Source organism: Antrostomus carolinensis, unplaced genomic scaffold (genome assembly GCF_000700745.2).
Source record: "Antrostomus carolinensis isolate BGI_N321 unplaced genomic scaffold, ASM70074v2 scaffold17260, whole genome shotgun sequence".
In the NCBI taxonomy this organism is placed as follows: domain Eukaryota; kingdom Metazoa; phylum Chordata; class Aves; order Caprimulgiformes; family Caprimulgidae; genus Antrostomus; species Antrostomus carolinensis.
This window is the reverse complement of record NW_010289273.1, coordinates 1-17,690: the sequence shown is the minus strand read 5'-3', so window position 1 is coordinate 17,690 and position 17,690 is coordinate 1. Positions and strand designations below refer to the sequence as shown.

At 50.3% G+C, this 17,690-nt stretch overlaps 2 protein-coding genes across 2 annotated transcripts in view; one reads left to right on the top strand and one right to left on the bottom strand.

The window, feature by feature from the left end:
* Positions 1 to 8,993, top strand: part of MPRIP (myosin phosphatase Rho interacting protein) — a 70,802-nt gene extending 61,809 nt beyond the window's left edge. The window contains exons 17-25 of the mRNA XM_029085442.1: positions 655 to 799; positions 1,401 to 1,518; positions 2,244 to 2,403; positions 2,534 to 2,653; positions 3,399 to 3,485; positions 4,163 to 4,325; positions 4,787 to 4,872; positions 6,035 to 6,096; positions 8,822 to 8,993. Of these exons, the coding sequence (XP_028941275.1) occupies positions 655 to 799; positions 1,401 to 1,518; positions 2,244 to 2,403; positions 2,534 to 2,653; positions 3,399 to 3,485; positions 4,163 to 4,325; positions 4,787 to 4,872; positions 6,035 to 6,067 (912 nt within the window). The 3' untranslated portion in view covers positions 6,068 to 6,096; positions 8,822 to 8,993. The remainder of the gene's footprint in view (positions 1 to 654; positions 800 to 1,400; positions 1,519 to 2,243; positions 2,404 to 2,533; positions 2,654 to 3,398; positions 3,486 to 4,162; positions 4,326 to 4,786; positions 4,873 to 6,034; positions 6,097 to 8,821) is intronic.
* Positions 8,994 to 17,221: 8,228 nt separating this feature from the next.
* On the bottom strand, positions 17,222 to 17,683 carry PLD6 (phospholipase D family member 6; the record flags this gene model as incomplete). The annotated part of the gene is made up of 2 exons (XM_010169843.1): positions 17,222 to 17,463; positions 17,560 to 17,683. Coding segments are annotated over 2 exons (366 nt in total), but the record flags the coding sequence as incomplete, so codon positions are not given.
* Between the last annotated feature and the right edge of the window lie 7 nt (positions 17,684 to 17,690).

Below are 17,690 nucleotides of genomic sequence, written 5' to 3'. Positions count from 1 at the left end.
GCTTTTCCCACCCTGCCTCTGTCCTGCAGCTGTCTGTCTGTCTGTCCAGGATCCCAGTGTGCTTGCCGGGGCAGCCAGGCTGGTGGCTGAACTGGAAATAGGCTTTTGCATTTGTCCCGCTGGAGAAGCAGGAGCAGGGTCTGTGCCTGGGGCAGAAGGACTGGGCTGGAATTCAGGATCTGGCCACTGGTGACTCCTGAATCCCCAGAGCGCTGCTCCTGTGGCCTGGCCTAAGCTCACTCCTCATCATTCAATTAGCAAATAATTGCCTGTGCAGCAGTTGACGTGATAGTCGGTTGGGAATTAAGTTCGTGTTGCTGTCACGAGTCATTTGTTTTCCACCCCAGAGGTGGCCACATAAAATCAGGCCTTGCAGGAGAGAGCAGAAGGGGCACAGTGGGCTTTTTTTGCTGTTCTTAGCATGTATTTGAATTCCTTAATCGGAGCTGTCAGGGGTCGAGCTGACAGGACAAGCTCTGACCTCGCGAGGTCCATCCTCAGCCAGCTGCTCCGTGGTTGGGGAGGTAGAAGATCCTCATGCTGGAACTTGGGTGCTGATCTACCCACTGGTGTGTGGCTCCTGGTGGGCTCACCACTGCGGTGACAACAGCCCTGTGCTCCCAGGCCAACCCCATCCCGTCATCCCTTTTGCAGGCAACATGTGAAAGGGGCTTTGCAGCCATGGAGGAGACACATCAGAAGAAGATTGAGGACCTGCAGCGGCAGCACCAGCGGTGCGAGAAGCGGCGGGGGGAGAAGGATCGCCTGCTGGCAGAAGAAACGGCTGCCACCATTTCAGGTACAGGGACACGCCAGTGGTGTCCCCCACAGTGGGGCAACGCCGTGTTGATGAGGACATGGGGATGGTGTTTGATCCAAGGCGGAGAAGCAGAGTGGGGGGTGGGATGAGAGCTGGGTGGGGATTGCAGGGAGATGGGGAGAGGCTGGTGGGACGTATCTTTTGGATGGAGGCCCATCTCCTGGTCCTTCTCCAGGCTTGGTACCCATCTCCTTGGCTGTAACATGGTCTGATCCATTTTCCATTCCATCTCAGAAAGGCATTAGTCATTCCTGTGGTTAATTTATTGCCAATTCCACACTGAATTTATTGGGTGCCTCAGGGAGTTTTAAAGCTCTGGAGCCCAGGGTCTCTGCATTAGGAGCCCCGCAGTCCAGGAAACATGGGAATTGGACAATTGTTTGGGCTTTATTAACAAAGTGGGATTTGCAGAAGCCCCTTTGCTGCTTCACAGCCAAGGGCACAAACTGAAGCATCCGTGAAGCAGTGGGAGGTTCACTGGGGTGACTTGGGGTTTGTTCCTTTAAAAAACAAACAAGAACTCAAAAACCCCACCGCTGGGCTGAGCAGTGCTGGGTGCTAACGCTGTGCTGTCCCACAGCCATCGAAGCCATGAAGAACGCACACCGGGAGGAGCTGGAGCGAGAGCTGGAGAAGTCCCAGCGCTCCCAGATCAGCAGCGTCAACGCCGACATCGAGGCCCTCCGAAGGCAATACCTGTAAGACCGTCGTTGTCCTCTGTCTGTCACCATGTGTCTCAGGGACATCACATGTGTGGGGAGACCCCTTTTTCCCCTTTGATTTTGGTAATGGGTTAGGAGCAGACCTGTCATCACAGGGACTTCGTCTCGTGGTCCCAACCCAGCTGTGCCCATTGGAGGCTCCTGGTTGCCCTTAGTCTTTGAGGCTCTAAGTCAGTGTCCCCACACTACCCAAATTCAGCTGCTTTATGGTCACCAGAAGTAGCAGATGCTTTTCACATAGCTGCAGTGCGAGGGTTGCTCGACCAAATCTAACCAGACAAGGAAAAAGCACTTGGTTTCTCGTGGCAAGGCTGTCCTCACATGGGAGCTGAGCAAAACAGCCCAGCAGCTTTATTAACCTTGTTGCATCTATGTAAGATGTGTGGGTGTGCAAATACACCCGGTCCCGAGTGCCCAGAGCAAACTTGATAGATCTCAGTTCAGTTTTTGGAAACCTGAGGAAGTCCTGCCATTTAACCTCCTAGAGAAAGACCCACCATCCCCTTTGCTGCCCAAGCACCTGCTGTGCCAGGAGAGGGAAGGGCTGGCTCGCTCTGGGCTTGAGGTTTTTCCCAAAGGGAGTGTGTGCATCCTCCTCCTCAGTGCTTAGATCCCTGTTGGGTTGTCCTGGGGCGCTGAAGGAAGAGTGGACACGGGTGGGTGTGTGCAGGGAGGGCACTGCCCGGCGTGTGTTTCACCAGGGAGGAGCTGCAGTCGGTGCAGCGGGAGCTGGAGGTGCTTTCGGAGCAGTATTCACAGAAGTGTTTGGAGAACGCCCACCTGGCGCAGGCGCTGGAGGCTGAGAGGCAGGCCCTCCGCCAGTGCCAGCGGGAGAACCAGGAGCTCAACGCCCACAACCAGGTGAGGGCTCCCCGCCGTGCCGGGGACAGCCAGCACGAGCAGGCGGTGATGGGTGAACCATGCCGTGCTGAGCCATGGCTGCACTCCCCCCTTTCCACAACAGCTCTCCTCCTCCTCCTCCTCTTCCCAGGAGCTGAATAACCGCCTGGCTGCGGAGATCACGCGATTGCGGACCCTGCTGACCGGGGAGGGCGGGGGAGAGGCTGCTGGATCGCCTCTTACGCAGGGCAAGGACGCCTACGAGCTGGAGGTGAGCTCTGCTGCTGCCATGACAAAGGGGCAGCAGTGATGGGCACAAGTGCCTGTGGACCCTGGGCTCTGAGTAACCTGGTCTAGTTGAAGGTGTCCCTGCTCACTGCAGGGGAGTTGGACTAGATGACCTTTAAAGGTCCCTTCCAACCCAAACCATTCCATGATTCTATGACCCCTGGGAGCACGCAGCCATCCATCCCTCCACATATCAGGTCTGCATGTGCATCATGGGGTGCAATGGGACCAGGAGCTTTTGAACTCCTAATCTTCCTTTCTCACCATGTCAAGCCAGACACTTGCTCTTCCTTTTCCATCCCCTGCTTGTCCTTTGGGATCCGGTCCACACAAAGCAGTGGGGGCTAACAGAAATGGGCACAAGTGCCTGTGGACCCTGGGCTCTGAGTAACCTGGTCTAGTTGAAGGTGTCCCTGCTCACTGCAGGGGAGTTGGACTAGATGACCTTTAAAGGTCCCTTCCAACCCAAACCATTCTATGATTCTACAAAACTGAAGGGTGTGCAGGGAGCACATCAGTGACACAGGCTGGGGGAAGGTTCCACAAGCCCCAGGAGTGATTTTCTTACATCAACCAGAAGACAGGTGGACCAGCAGCTTTGCAGTGCTGGCATTGAGCTGGCACAGCCTCCAGCCCTGGCTTGATTGTCACTGGGTGCAGTGGGCAAGTATTTCAGGATCACGCTGCGTCTGCTCAGATGCAAACACACGCTGCTTTTGTCCCCACAGGTCCTGCTGCGGGTCAAAGAGTCAGAAATCCAGTACCTGAAGCAGGAGATCAGCTCCCTCAAAGACGAGCTGCAGACAGCACTGAGGGTAATGCCCAGGGAGATTTCTGTGAATCCTCTTACGGGCTGTGCTCTGCTCCTCTGTGTGTGTGTGTGTGTGTGCGCGCTTAGATTTCAGCTCATTTATCTCCACATTTGAAACAAAATTTAATTTTTCCCCTGAATGGAATTGAATACCCATTTTGGTGTCATCGGTAAAGCACTCCATGACTTTGTCAGCTCAGGACTTACCCCTTCTCCCTTCTTGTGGGAAAACATCCCCTTCAGTGTTTTTCCTTATTTCCTGTCACATCAGATCAGATTTGAAACGGCAAAAGGAACCAGTAACTGAGTAACTGCCCAGCCTCCCAGCATCAGATCTGGTTTGCTCCAGACAGCCAAAGCCATTTCTGGGAATTCTACTTGAATTCCGTGTCTTAGTTAAAATTAAAACCCACAAACAAGTAATCCTGTAACGAAGGGGCTGCGTGCACAGGCAGTGCTGTACGCTCAGCGCTGGGCTCACAGCTTGCTGCCCATCTCACCTCCCATCCTGCTCTTAGACGCGGCTTCCAGAGCCTTTATGGAACGTGTGCGTTACCCCCCCAAGCATTTCTCCCCATTTCTTCCGTCAGCGTTTGCCGAGCTCCTCTTTGGTGCGTTCACAACCCCCTCAGCTCCAGCTCTTTATCTGATTCCGTTGGATTCTTCTTGTTCCTTTGCCAGGATAAGAAATACGCCAGCGACAAGTACAAAGACATCTACACGGAGCTGAGCATCGTGAAGGCCAAGGCAGACTGTGATATCAGCAGGTTGAAAGAGCAGCTGAAAGCAGCCACAGAAGCTCAGGGAGAGAAATCCCCTGTGAACACCACTGTATCGGGATATGGTCAGTCCTTCTCCAGCAGCTCTAAGCAATTGTGGGTTTCCCTATCTGACGCATCCATCCTGGCATCCAAGCCCTTGGGCAGGAACAGCTCTGAGTGGTGGTTTTTTGCTGTTTCATGCTGCTTCCCACCTCTGCTCCTTGCAGACAGTCTCACCGGAGATGGAAGGGACCAGGCAGACCTGAGTTACCCTCCCATGATAGTTTCTCCTTCCAGCCCTACAGCTGGGAAGCCAGTAGGCTTTGAAAGCCACCTGGCATTTTGTATTGGGAAAACCTCATGGTACACACAGTGCAGGGGAGCGGAGACCTCTGAGAGCCCCCTCTGCCCATCCGGCAGCGCTGCTTGACTCAGGCTCATCGGGACACTTCCCCGGACTGGGAGGGCAGAAACATCCCAGCTCTGCTCCTTGCAGGAAGCCCACGGGCACCACGCTAACACTGTTTCTTTTGCTTCTCCCCAGATATTATGAAATCAAAAAGCAACCCTGATTTCTTGAAGAAAGACAGATCCAGTGTTAGCCGGCAACTAAGGAATATCAGGTCAAAGGTGAGCTCAGATCTCCTCCCCCGTGTGATGAAAATGCCCAGCGTTACTCTCCGGTGGGGATCGCAGGTGGGAAGAAATTGGTAGGGGATAAAAAGTGAGAATTTCCCAGTCAGTAGCAATAGCCTGGATGGCACTGGGGAGAAAATTGAACATTTGTCTGCGAAACAGGGCCCGCTCCCCTCACCACTCGTGTTCCTGACCCTGCTGAGATCAAGGTGTGAAGCTGCTCCCTGCTTATAAAAAGGATGAAGTTCACCCTGTTCTTTGGTCTTTCACAGGAGGACTCTCCCCGTATTTTCTCCCCATTTTCAGTTGAAGTTTAGGTGCTGTCAGTAGGTGGAAATGTGCACATCATTCTAGGTTTTAGTGTTCATTGCTGCAAGATTTTTGGTCTTTATCTGGAAAAACAATGCCTTGGTCCTGGGCATATTTAACACACGCTTTGCTTGTGTGTTAACAAGGTGCAGATGGGCCTGTGTTTCTCCAGCCATTCTGTACTTACTGTTGGTCCCAAAACCCAGTGATGTTGGGCCAAGCTCACCTGCTTGACCTGCTGACTGCCAGTTACATCATGTTACACACTGGCTGTTCCTGTGGGACCACAGGGATAAAAAGGTCCAAATAAAGCCACTGAGAAGTCATCATTAAACATAGGTCAGTTGGAAGGAAGGTCAGCATGGGCAAAACCTGCTTTGCCTTTCACCACTGGATATCTGGTGTCTCATGCTGATGTTTGAAGTGGTTGAGACCTTGGGCAGAGTGAGAAGCCAGGCAGGCAAAAGGCTTCTAGCTCGGTGCCCACACTGGGGAAACAGTCACCAGTCGAGCTCTGCCAGCGCCAGGTCATCAGCTTGGGGTGTCTGGGCTGCACCGAGTAAATACAGAGAGCATCTCTGCACATTTCAGGGGCAGCCCAGACCTGCTGGACCAGGTTTGATGTTGGGTTTCCCTTCACCACTTCAACTCAGACCATTTATCTTGTGGTCCCCAGTCTGTGTTGCTTGTTGGGGGAAGGAGAGGAGAGCAAGCATGGGCTCTGCCTGGGCGCGCTGCCTGCTCGCATCGCCGCCGGGACGGGGGGTCTGGGGCTGCGCGATGCCAATGCATTTAGGATTTATGAGCTTCTTGTTTTGTTTCTTTATTTTGCTTTTTCCTTCAACAGTCCGTTATTGAGCAGGTCTCATGGGATAACTGAAATGAACCCGAGTCCAGGTTCCCTGCCACGTAGGTAAACAAACCAGCACCCACCAAGCGACGCAGCTGCCCACTGGAGCGGCCCACTTTTGCATGCACTGCTCACACCTCCATGGCAAACGAGAGCCCTTCTTCTCTTAATGACTCACTGGTTTATTTATGGCTAATTATTTTACTGGGGGAAGGGGAAGGGAGAAGTCAGCAGATCCAAGATCCATATGAAATGCAGTCTCTCTGGCTCTTCCCTGGGGAATACGGGTTTTTCATCTTCCTGCTCCTCCCACCCTCGCCAACACAGCTAACCATCACGGAGGGGATTTGGACACGGTGGGGCATGTTTTCCTGTTTGCTGTGTTGGGAACGTGGGACACCGAGTATGCACGCTTGAATGATTCTGCATGCCTCAGACTAAACTTCAGCAACATCCAGGTCTTGTAGGAAAAACAGTCATTTTTGCTGTTAGCTGGGTGGAGGAGTGGGGCAGTGATGCCTATAAATGCATTTTTCACAAAGGTCTGTAGTGTGTAAAATGGTGCCTTCCCCCCATTGCAGCTGCAGAGGGGATGTCCTGGGCTGCCCTAAATTTCCTTTACCTATAATTGCTGCTTCTTTAGGTTGATCTGTGCCTGAGCAAAAGAGTCTTCCTTGCCCAGTAACAACCTCCTCTTCCTGCTCTCCAGGCTTCCTCCAGCTCCCCAGTGTCCACCCCGCTGCTCCCCATCCCTTGGCACTGTGCCTCTGTCCCACATGCTGGCCCGAGGCTTCCAAGCAAAAGGAGGGAGCTGATGAGAAATGAGGTCGATCCTAAAGACCCAGATATCTCAAGTAACTGGAGAAATAGTTAATTTACTGGCCTGTGGTAAAGCCTGAGGTTAGAGCACCTGCAGAGATCGGTTAGAGAAAAGAGGGGATGGTGGCAGAGGGGTGGCTGGAGAGCCCCAGGAAGTCTGATGGAAAATCCCTTTATCACAGATTTTATCCTACATCAGTCTCCTCTCATCAGCGAGTAGCTGGGTTGTGAGGCTGCCAAAGGGGTGAATTTGCTGGAATTTGTACCATTAGGCAGAATAGTCAAAATGGTTTCTGTTGGGATGTACAAACTGGAATGCAAATGGGTTGCTGCCCATTTAAAGAGGCCCAAAGTAAACTTCCTTTAGGAAGTGTGGGCTCAGAGACTCGCATCCCAAGAGACTCTGCTGCCCGTTGAAAAGCAAGTGTACAGCATTCGTAAATCCCAACCCATCCATTCCAGTGCCTTCATTTCCCTGCTGCTTCGCAAAGCTCTTCTGTATTTATGGGCCTGTGGAAGGAGAAACATTTAAAGAAATACAGTAACCATGGGAATCTGCACAGCCTTTGGGACAAGTTTATCATGGAATCCTGCCTTGATAAATACCCGGGAAAGAAAACCCAGCCCAGAAGTCTAACCTGCTGCTGTGATTGTACAGTCATCTGGCACCGCGGGCAGGGGAGTAAAAGCAAAAGAGGAGATGGCTGCCCCGTAATGGAAGGGGCTTTGTGTTCGGGTCTGTGCCTTTGGAAGCTGCCACGTCTTGGGCTGTCAAGCAAATAATGTTCCAGCTGCAGAGTGAATTCCTTGCAAGTTTTAAGGAATAGTTTTGTAGGCAGCAGTTCCCTGCAGGGTGTGTGCAGGGAGACGGCTGCCCGTCCCAGAGCAGGCACAGCCCAGCTCGGCAGCGCGTAGGGACAGAGCCAAGGGCCTGGCTGGTGGCTGGGGACACGTCTGTGCCTCCTCAGCAGCGGCAAGCGGGGACAACTCGCTGTCTGGTGTTCTGCTCCCCTGAAGCTTTTAAGCCACAGCTCTGGGGCTGCAGGAAGGGGGAAGGCTGGCTTTAGGCTTCTGCGTCTCCTCGGGCTAGTTTCAGATTAAAGCTGTCATCCAGGGGAGAAGCAATTTGCTTCTGGGTTTCTACTCCTGACATTGATGTTGTGGGTCCCCACGTGTGGGTGAGAGATTTCACAAATCCAAATGCCAAGGGCTAGCAGGGCAGGCTCTTCTGTTGGCTGAGTGTCATGCCTTTAAATCTGGATGCTGCATCTGAATTGGATCAGCCATCAGATCCTGCTAGACCTGAAGCGAGTCCTCTGTCTAACCCTGTGCAGTAGAGGCAGCTTTGGCTTCAGAGAGCTCCCAGGCTGGGGTTAGAGAAAGGGTGGGATTGTCACTGGCAACAAAAACACAGTTTCCAGGGCTCCTTGAGGAAATCTTCACATTGAGCAGAGCCAGGACTGTCCCAGATGGATGCATGTTCAGCTGGTGCTGCAGTGGCTTGGGCAGGCAGGGAGGACTGGTGTGCAGGTCCTGCACAGCACCGCGGTGCTTTAGCCTAGCAGATCTGAGCTGACCTGCCTGGGGCTCCCACAGCACTGGGGCTCCCACAGCACCTGGGGGGGGCTCTGCTGAAATTGTCCCAGCCACCACTGCACCGCAGGCTCTGGGGGTCATTTTCCAAGTCAAGCTAATCCCGCTTGCAGCATGGTGTGCCTCTCGTTTGCTTCTGGTACGTCGCCTGGTTCATTTGCAATCTCACCCTCTCTCTAGGCACCATTCACCAGTAACCACCCTCCATAACCGTGTGTTTTCTCTTAGCATGTCCCACTAATCTCTCCGCCACGGAGGCCATTTCCCGCTGCCCACGTCTCCTTTGCCTGAGCATCGCACCCTTTCTATGTGCCGCCTCCTTCCCTCCCTCCCGCCTGCGTCCGACGCTCTCTGTCTTTTTGTCTCTCCCAGAGTCTGAAGGAAGGCCTGACTGTGCAAGAACGCCTGAAGCTTTTTGAATCCAGGGACTTGAAGAAAGACTAGTTCTCCCCGCTCCGCTTGACCACGCGCACCTCCCAGCTTGAGGCAGCACAGCACCAGCACCGTTTGTCTCTCGTTCCTTACGACTGTCCTTGCTGTCGTTCGTCTTGACGCCCCTGACGGGACCCAGCGCCACGGTGGCGGTTCCCCCCCGCTACCCCCTCACCTCCCCAGCACCTTTCCCTGCTTGTGAGATGCTCCAGAGACTCTTGAGAGGGAGAGGAAGGGATTGGGATGGGGTTGTTTTTTTCCCCCCCCCTCTCTTCGGCGCTTTGTAGGAGACTCCTTCCTTTACTGTAAACCATTACACTAAGTGTCAGTATTAAGGCTCAGTAGCCTGTTAATAAGCTAGCTCTGTCGTACCAACCGTTTTGGTATGCAAGCAGGGCCTGGGTGGTATCGGCCATACCGAGCTCTTTACTGCTGTCAAGAGACCCAGTGCTCAGGGCACGCCAGGAGCCTAATCTAACCGTTGATCTCGATTGCATTACTTGCACCTACAAGGTGGGGGGAAAAAGCCTGGGGGGAAGCTGTCGGGGAGCACAAGTCGGTGCTGGCGTACGCAGCCTGGAGGTACAACACTGACATCTCGCTGGAGAAGGATGCAAGAAATGATTCTCCTGCCCCGTGACTGTGCCGTATCCTGAATGTAGGCGATATCGAAGCCTGGCGAGCTTTGGTGGCTGCCCAGGTGGTTGTGGATAGGGAGCTGCAGATGCTCACGTGCACCGTCGAGTCCGCCCCATCGGCGTGTCTTTGCCTCGCGTCTCGCTGGTGGTCGGAGTCGGTGTTTTGGGGGCTGAGCTGTAAGATCACTTTCTTGCCTTTGTTAGATCAAGCCCAGCACTCTCTTTTTTTTTGCTGTTACTCCCTTCCTCTCATTGAGTCCCGTGTATCCCAGGGTCTGTGCGCATGTGAAACTCCCTTTTCCTAGTCAGAGGAAAGTAGAGTAGAAAGTAGAGCCAATATTGACTGAAAATGCACAGTGCTCAATGCATATAATGCTCCTTTTTTATCAGCTTCTTGAATTCAACTCTTCTTGTCAGCAGGGCAGCTCCTATTTTAATTCTTTAATCTTTTCCTGAAATAAAAATCTCAAAACCAGTATGTGCTTCAGACCTTCTCAGTCCTAATAGCTTTTGTATTTAAAACGTCCAATTTAGCACCGTGAGGCCGATAAATGGATACAAACTCAAAGTGAGGTGAGGAACTGGTAGCACAAGCTGCAGCACACGGCCAGCCAAGCAGAGGTCATCTTCCTAGAAGAAGCCTTCACTGCTTTGCAGCAGGGCTGCCCAGGCCCAGCGGCTTCATCCAGGCTAAATTTCAAGATGCCACCTGTAAAGACCCCAGGTCCTGCCTCACCCATCGCCCTGGCCAGGAGCAGGGCTGAAGCAGCGCTCCGGCACGTTGGCTTCCCAGCCTTGTTTAGCCACCAAGTGACCTGGGCTGCTAAAAATACACCCGAGCTTTCCTGTGGGGCAAAGCTTCCTCTTGTCTTTTGGGTGCTTAACCCGTGGTTGAAGCTGGCAGCTCTGTGTACTTCCATGGCTGATTTTGGGTCTGTTTGTTAGGGACAAGTGAAGCCCTCAGAGCAAAATCTTGCTGCAGCTCTGGAGCGGTGAGCACCACGGGGCTGGTGACAGCCATCTCCAGTCCTGCCAGGCTGGAGCACAGCGGGTGCCACAGAGTTCACCCTGATCCTTCTGCTCGCAGCGTCAAGTTTGAACTTCACTGAAGTGAGAGGTCTGGGTCTCTGGTATAACCTCATGGTTGGGTGAAGGGTGTGTGTTCAGGTCCCCCTGCTCCCAGCAGCTTGGGATGTGATGTTTCAGTGACATCTACGAGCAGTTAAAGGCAGTCTGTAGGTTAAATCAGGGACACCAACACCTGCCAAGCAGAGTGGATTGTAGGACCAGCAGAGATGTCAGTGCTGTGGCCCAGGTTCATCTATATTTGGGCTATTGCTTGGGTGGGAAGTAGACTCCATCCACTGTGTTTTGTATCTTGTAGATGCCTTTCTGACCCTGTCAGGAGATGGTCACCTGGCTCAGGTGCCTGGCTTGGTCCCATCCAAAGTCATCTGTCCAGCTCTCAGCAGGGATAACATTTACACTTCATCCCTGGATGCTCCGGGTCCGTGCTGAGCTCTGCTCTCTGGCAGCTGTGATCTTCTGGTAGAGGCCTTGGGACACAGCATTGGGATGCTGCGTGGGCCTTGTCATTGTCATTGCTCTTCCTTTATAAGATGTCACTGGCTCCAGGAGGACGCCCTCTTCCTCCTCTTGAGTCTTAAGACCTATGGTGGGACTTTGTCCTTTTTAGCTAACAGAGCAGAACATGTGCTGGTCTCCTCACCACGTGGACCCTGACCTTTCTTACGTCCTCTAACAAATCCTGATTTTTCTTTGCTTACTTCATGCACTCAGGAGCACTTTTTTTAAGCGTGAGGACTAGGAGTTATCTACTTTGCTATTTGCATTGGCATGTCAGTGGTGTGGAGGACACGAGATGGACCTTTTCTGATACAGGATCATCCCACTGAGCATCTTGAGGCTCCCCACAGAGGGATGTTTTCTGCTCTGTGCTTGATTATACCAAGAAAATCCTCTTTTGCAGCTTAGTGTCCTGCCTGGAACATCATACTGAGCTTGGCAAGTAAGAACACTTAATGTCTTTGCCAGTGCTCCTGCTTTGAGCCTTATTTCTTAATGTAGAGAATGTCTGGGTAAGTGGAGGACACACGTGGAGCAATCAGGTGGGATCATCCCCAGCTCTTGACTAGCATGTGTAAATACATTAATAGGATTTTATTTGTTTTTAAGAAAAGGGGAGAGGATGGGCAGAACGGTGCTGCAGTGTGTTGGTGAAGGTGGATAGTGCAGGGAGGCAGAAGGTGCAATTAAAAATGCAGTGGCACGGGGAGCTGTGCAAAGCACATGGGTAGTGAAGACAGGAGAGTCCAGAGATGTTTCCTGCTTCTGCTTGGCCCTAGATTGCCCTGTGAAATGAGGCTACTGGGAGGAATAATCTTATTTATATACATATAAAAATATCCTGAGATATTTTTATATAACTCTGGATATTTTTATATCCAGAGCCAGGAGATGCAGCACCAGCAGGACTGAAGGTGGATTTTTCTTCTCTCTTTCCTCTAGTTTGTTTTTACCTTATTGTACAGAAAATGTCAGGCCTTGCGTCACCCTCCCACCCCCTTTTTTATGGGCTCCCTGAAACAGCTGTAAAAGGACTTGAATTGAGGTTTGCTGATGGGATCAGCTGCTCAGAGGTTTGATGTCAGGGAAATTTTATTTAATATATATTTGGCCAGCTTCTCTGGACCTTCAAATAGCTGAAAAAAAGGCAAAACAGGCAGGTTTGCTGGGAAAAAAAACAAACCAACAAACCCTGGCACTGACTACAGGTATAGCTGAAATAAAATGGGTTGGATGGCAGGAGGACAAGTGTGCAGAGGGACAGGTGGGACTGGCCACTGTTGTCATGGTTTTAGCAATGTTTAATAAGCCAAATCAATGAATCTTATTGATGAATTTCATGGGTTTAAAGTACTTATAGCTAAACAAAAGGATCTTTCATGAACATAGTGGTGGTGGTGGTCTCTTATGCTGTGGCTTGTAGGAGCAGCCAGCTTCCACTGGGGAGTTGGGCTCCTTTGAAAATGAAAAGAGAGAACCTGGCTCTGCTCTACCAAAGGTGCATCAGGGGCTGAGAAGGGGCCACTTGGCATCGTCAGGATCAACCTCAGCCTTTGGGGCAGCACTTCACCAGGTGGGAATGCTGTATACGATGTCTTATGGTGGTAGCTATGAGTTCTGGAGGTCATAAAGAAAAGGAGGAGGAAGAGAGAAGATGCTGTGAGATACTGACTGCTGTGGGCTGTGCTCCAGGCTTCAGGCTCTGCTCCGCTTGCAGGCTGGCAAGTAGCTAAGCATCTCTCCAAAGCAAGAGGCACTGCATCACCTGCCTTTAAAGAAAGAGAGAGAACCTGCAGCACCAGTGAACAGCCAAAACCTGAAATGTTTCTGCAGAAGGCAGTGCTCTAAAATAGAATTTTAAAAAGCCAGCTGAAACGCTTTTTAAGTTTTACTGATAGCGATGGTCCTTAGCTCTCCTATTGCTTCTTCCATGGGCTTCACCTTTTGGTGTGGTCCAGGTTCCTGCTGTGCACAACGGGCGAGTCCTCGCAGGCATCCTGCTTCACACGCTCCCCAGGGCCCCGTATACACACGGTGTCGCGTGTAAACTGCTGCGTTTCACACAGTTCAACACTATTGACAGTACTGAAATGTGAGGGCGAGGAAAAGTCAAGTGTGACAAAGACACAGACTTCTTCTAACTGGTTCCAAGTAATTTTTTTTTCCTGTGTAAAATTTCCCTTCCATTTGCACCGTCTCCCCTGGAACAGACTGAATCCTTCTTTAAATGTGACTGTTTCTTTGGCCACATATAAAAAAAGAAGCAAATTGTGTTCATTCGCTTCAAAACTAGAATTGTGTGCTGACTTGCAAACCAGAAAAGTCTCTCTTTTTTTTTTCTTTTTTTTCTTTTTCCTGTAGCAGAAGTGGACTGGACTGGACTGGACTGGACTGGACTGCACTAGTAGGGCTGCCCCCAGCATTGGAAAATGTGTCATTTTTGTATCAGCTCTAGATTTGATTGCACTTCCACTAGACCTCTGCATTTTTTTCATGGCTCGGATACAGTAAAGTTTGTTGTGAACACTTAAGCACATGCAGACCAGGTGTAGCTTTTGCCTTTCCTCTCTAATTTTTTTTCCCTTTTTTTTTTTTTTAGGAAAGCTTTGTTATTCTTCTCTTTTAAAAAAAGTAATTTAAAACCTGTATAGTATTCAAAGCACGCAATGTAAATATTTATGACTCAGCAATTAGTGGAGGGTTCTTTTTCTGTGACTTAAATTGTGGTTTTGATTTTTTTTAAATCTTGTTCTAACACAGACATCCCACGCAGGGGCTGGGAGAGGAGTGTCATGTGTCCAAAACCCACCCCATCTACTCTGATCAACTGTTGATTTGGTTTTTGATGACTGTTATAAATAGCTTTTCAAAACTTTTCTGCTGATTTATACTTTTAGTTTTGAAGATAACCTGTCCAAAGATTGTGCACAGTCTGTTTGAGAACTGTAACCTCACTGCACTATAAACTTGAGGGTATTTTTTTTCCATTCAGAGAAGTCAATAATTGTGTATTTGATGGCGGCGTTAACACCGTGTAGGTGCAACGTGTTACCTGTCGTTACACGGAGCAGCAGCAGCTACTCGGTGACGGAGCACACGCAGCTGTAGCTTAGGGCTGTTGCAGTGAGCACGGTGAGATCCCAGATCTCCAAGGAACCGGTGTTAACGCTGTAACTCACCTGTGCAGCACGTTCAAGATGCTCTTGGACTTTACAGGGGAAGGACAGACCCTGCTGTAGCGACTCACATCTTACAGCAGCACAGCCGCGCGCCGTAACTCACGGTACAGAAGGGTTCAAACAGAACTCTCAGTGCAGCGTCATTACTACTGAGTTGAACGAACGTGATCCTGTAGTACAAAGTGTTTCTTAGGAGAGGATCCAGCTGCGGGAGCACCAGGCTGAAAACAGTCGGTGTCAGTCAGTCTCAGTGTCAGTCCCAGCGGTTCTTCTTGTCTCAGTTTTGAGATGACTAAAAAGAAACCGAGGGTGTGGGATTTACTAGCAGAAACCTGATGAGCCAGACAAGTTGGTACCAACTGAATGAAGCCAGCTGGCCATGAACTCGTCAATAATGAGTGCAATTACAATTATTCATGGTTTCTTCACATGCTGCCTGTGTGCAGGATTGACAGGAACACTCACTCTTTGTTCTAGAGACAACACAAAGTAAGTTGTAAAATACTAAAGACTACGGTAAGTAGAAAGCAGATCCCAATGTGCGGTCTTTGACCCGTGTCCACCCTCCTGGGACCTGGAGTTCTGGATGACTTGAGATTTTAAAGAATCATTTGTTTGAAAGGCTGAAGTTTTGGGGAGAGAGAGAGAGAGAGAGAAGGAAGCTCTGCAAGTCTGTGGGTGGTAGCTGAAGTGGCACTGGCTGTTCTGGTACTAATGGTCAGTGTTCCTCCACCATCCCCAGGAGAACAGGAGGTTTGCCTTCATTCTGAGCACAGTTTGAACCAATGACTGACCTGTAACCAAAGGGGAATCATTCTGGATTAAAACCACGCACGCACCACGCTCTACTGCTTCTACTCTGGAAACAACCCAAAGGAATTGTGAGGAATGAGGATACAAGAGTCATTTCCCAGTTTCTGTGGCGATGGGACACGGTGGCCAAGCCCTCCATCGCCAACCTGTGATGCAGCCAAGTGGCAAAGGGGCAGGAGAGCAGGGACAGCGGTACCTGGGCAGAGCCAGGACGCTGCAGCCTAATGGCTACTGGAATCCCAGCAGCTCAAAGCCAGGAATCATCCCAGCAGGGCGATGGGGAGAGGGAGAAGCTCCATAGGGTAGAACAGCCTCTTTTAAGGGGCATTTTCCATACAGATTAGCCCGGGAAATGATGTCTCACACATGATTTTTTTTCCCCTCTGCAAAGGGGAATAAGGTGTTGGAGGCTCCGGTTTCTCAGTAGCTGTGAGTTTCTCCTTCCTTTCCCTTCCACTCCAGTTTATTTCAGTGCTTTTTTAAGAGCCACTGTTCCCAATCAACTGCTCACTGTAAGAGAAGCGTCACTTTTTTCTCCTCACAGTATTTATTCCTTACAAAATCTTGTGTGACATGCTAGGTGCCCATGGATGTAGCTGATCGTTTTTATTTTGTAAATATAATTACCTAACTTTACATTAACTATATCGTAATAAACTATTTTTGCACCACCCTTGGCCTGCCGTGTAGTGACGTGTTTCTTTCAACAAGGACACGATTACAGACAGAACGGAGCAGAGGAACGGGAGCTCTTTGCTTCTTTTATAGTCAAACTTCACAAAGAAAATGCAACAGGTATTATTTAAATAGCAATAAGGTGTTTAAAGTAGTGTAAGTCTAACACTGCTCAACAGGATTTACTAGAGAATGACCTTCCTCAGCTGCTTCCATAGTTGCTATGCCACAGATAGAAATGCAGGTTTTGGTGATGTTACTCCATGTATCCCAAATAACATCTACAGAGATAAAGGAATTTGTAATGATTTAGATCTTTGGAACAACCAATCCACGAGAGCTACCTGGAATGTAAAAAAATCAGAAGATGATGTTAAGATTTTCTGTGAAAGTGTTTTATTTAATAGTGCCCATCACAGCACTACTGTATCAAGCAAAACTGGTAACAAAATGTTACAAAACCTCTTTTGAGAGGTTTTGAGGCACTTTATATTCAGTATAAAGTAATCCTTACACAGATGCTACTTTAGAGTTTCAAAATTCTTAAGTTTCAACCTATCTTTGCACCACTCTGAACTGTAGGGACACAGATCTTGCCTCCCTCTTGCTATTCACTTGCTGTCCCCCCACCGCTGCTGGTCAAAGGCACTGAACCAGAGCAGGACCCAGTGTCTCCACATGAAGGAACTGGGGTTTCCTCCCACTGCTCCACTCTGAAGTTGGTGACTGAGCTCCAGCCATGTCTGCTCTCACGACAAGACTAACTGATCCCAAGGAACAGCCGCTCTCATTTCTTTCCAGCCTTCCCAACCCTTCCTTGCTAGGAGACAAGCTGTCATTACTATCTGTTCTTGTGCTTTTACACTGAACTCTGCTAATCTTAAACCAAAGGAAACGTACACAACCCAACTGTAATTCTAATTTCTGCCTTCGTATTTCCCACAGATTTATTTTTACAAGCTTTAAACAATTAATGCCAACAAGAAATATAACTAAGGTGCTTAAGCTCTCTATACAAACTAGCTTTGCTGCAGCCCTGACTCTTCATTAGAGTTACTGATGTAGAGGAGCCACTGGGCTACAATTCCTCAGTATCCCAAGTTGGAAACCATCCATTTCAACACTGAAACACCTACCCAGCACCGTATGAACATACCACATCTGCACCAGTGCATGGCAACAGGCCTGCCCGTAGCTTTAAGCTCTGTGAATGCAGTCCTATCACAGATATCCTCACAAAACAACTCAGCAAACAGTTGGGTCATTCCCTCTAGTACAGGAATGACCCACAGCAAGGGACTTGTGGCACTTTAGGGTAGGGGACACTTTGCTTCTCTGGAGGAGCTTACCTAAATTACACTCAGATAGATAATACAATGACTTCTATAATAATAAAGTCCATGAATGTTATCTATCTGTTAAGGACTTCACCAATCCTGTGAGGCAGCTCATTTACTGTCTTTGGAAAAGAATCTGTAGTTGATGGGATTATACTCTTCCCAAATCCTTTCAAACTCATCCAGAAAAGGCTCCACGTACGCGGCGTCCTCCACAACCACCACGTTCTCCCGGTTGTTCTGGATAGCTTGGGTGGTCCAGTTGAGGGAACCAGTGATGAGCATCTTCCTGTCCACGATGGCAAACTTGTGGTGCATGTACCCGTCCTCCTGGTCATGGCGCACCTGGATCCCTACAAACACACAACCACCTCCTCAGCGGTAACGAACGGTGTCACCCAGGCCACTGCCACCCCCTCCCGTGCCCTGCCCCACGGAGGTCACCTCACCGACGTGCCGGAGGAGCCCGATCTGGGAACCCCGCAGCCCCATGTACTGAGCATCGGTGACAACCCGGACGCGGACACCGCGGCGATGGAGGAGCTGGACGGCGCGGCCCAGCTGCGGGCTGCAGAAGGCG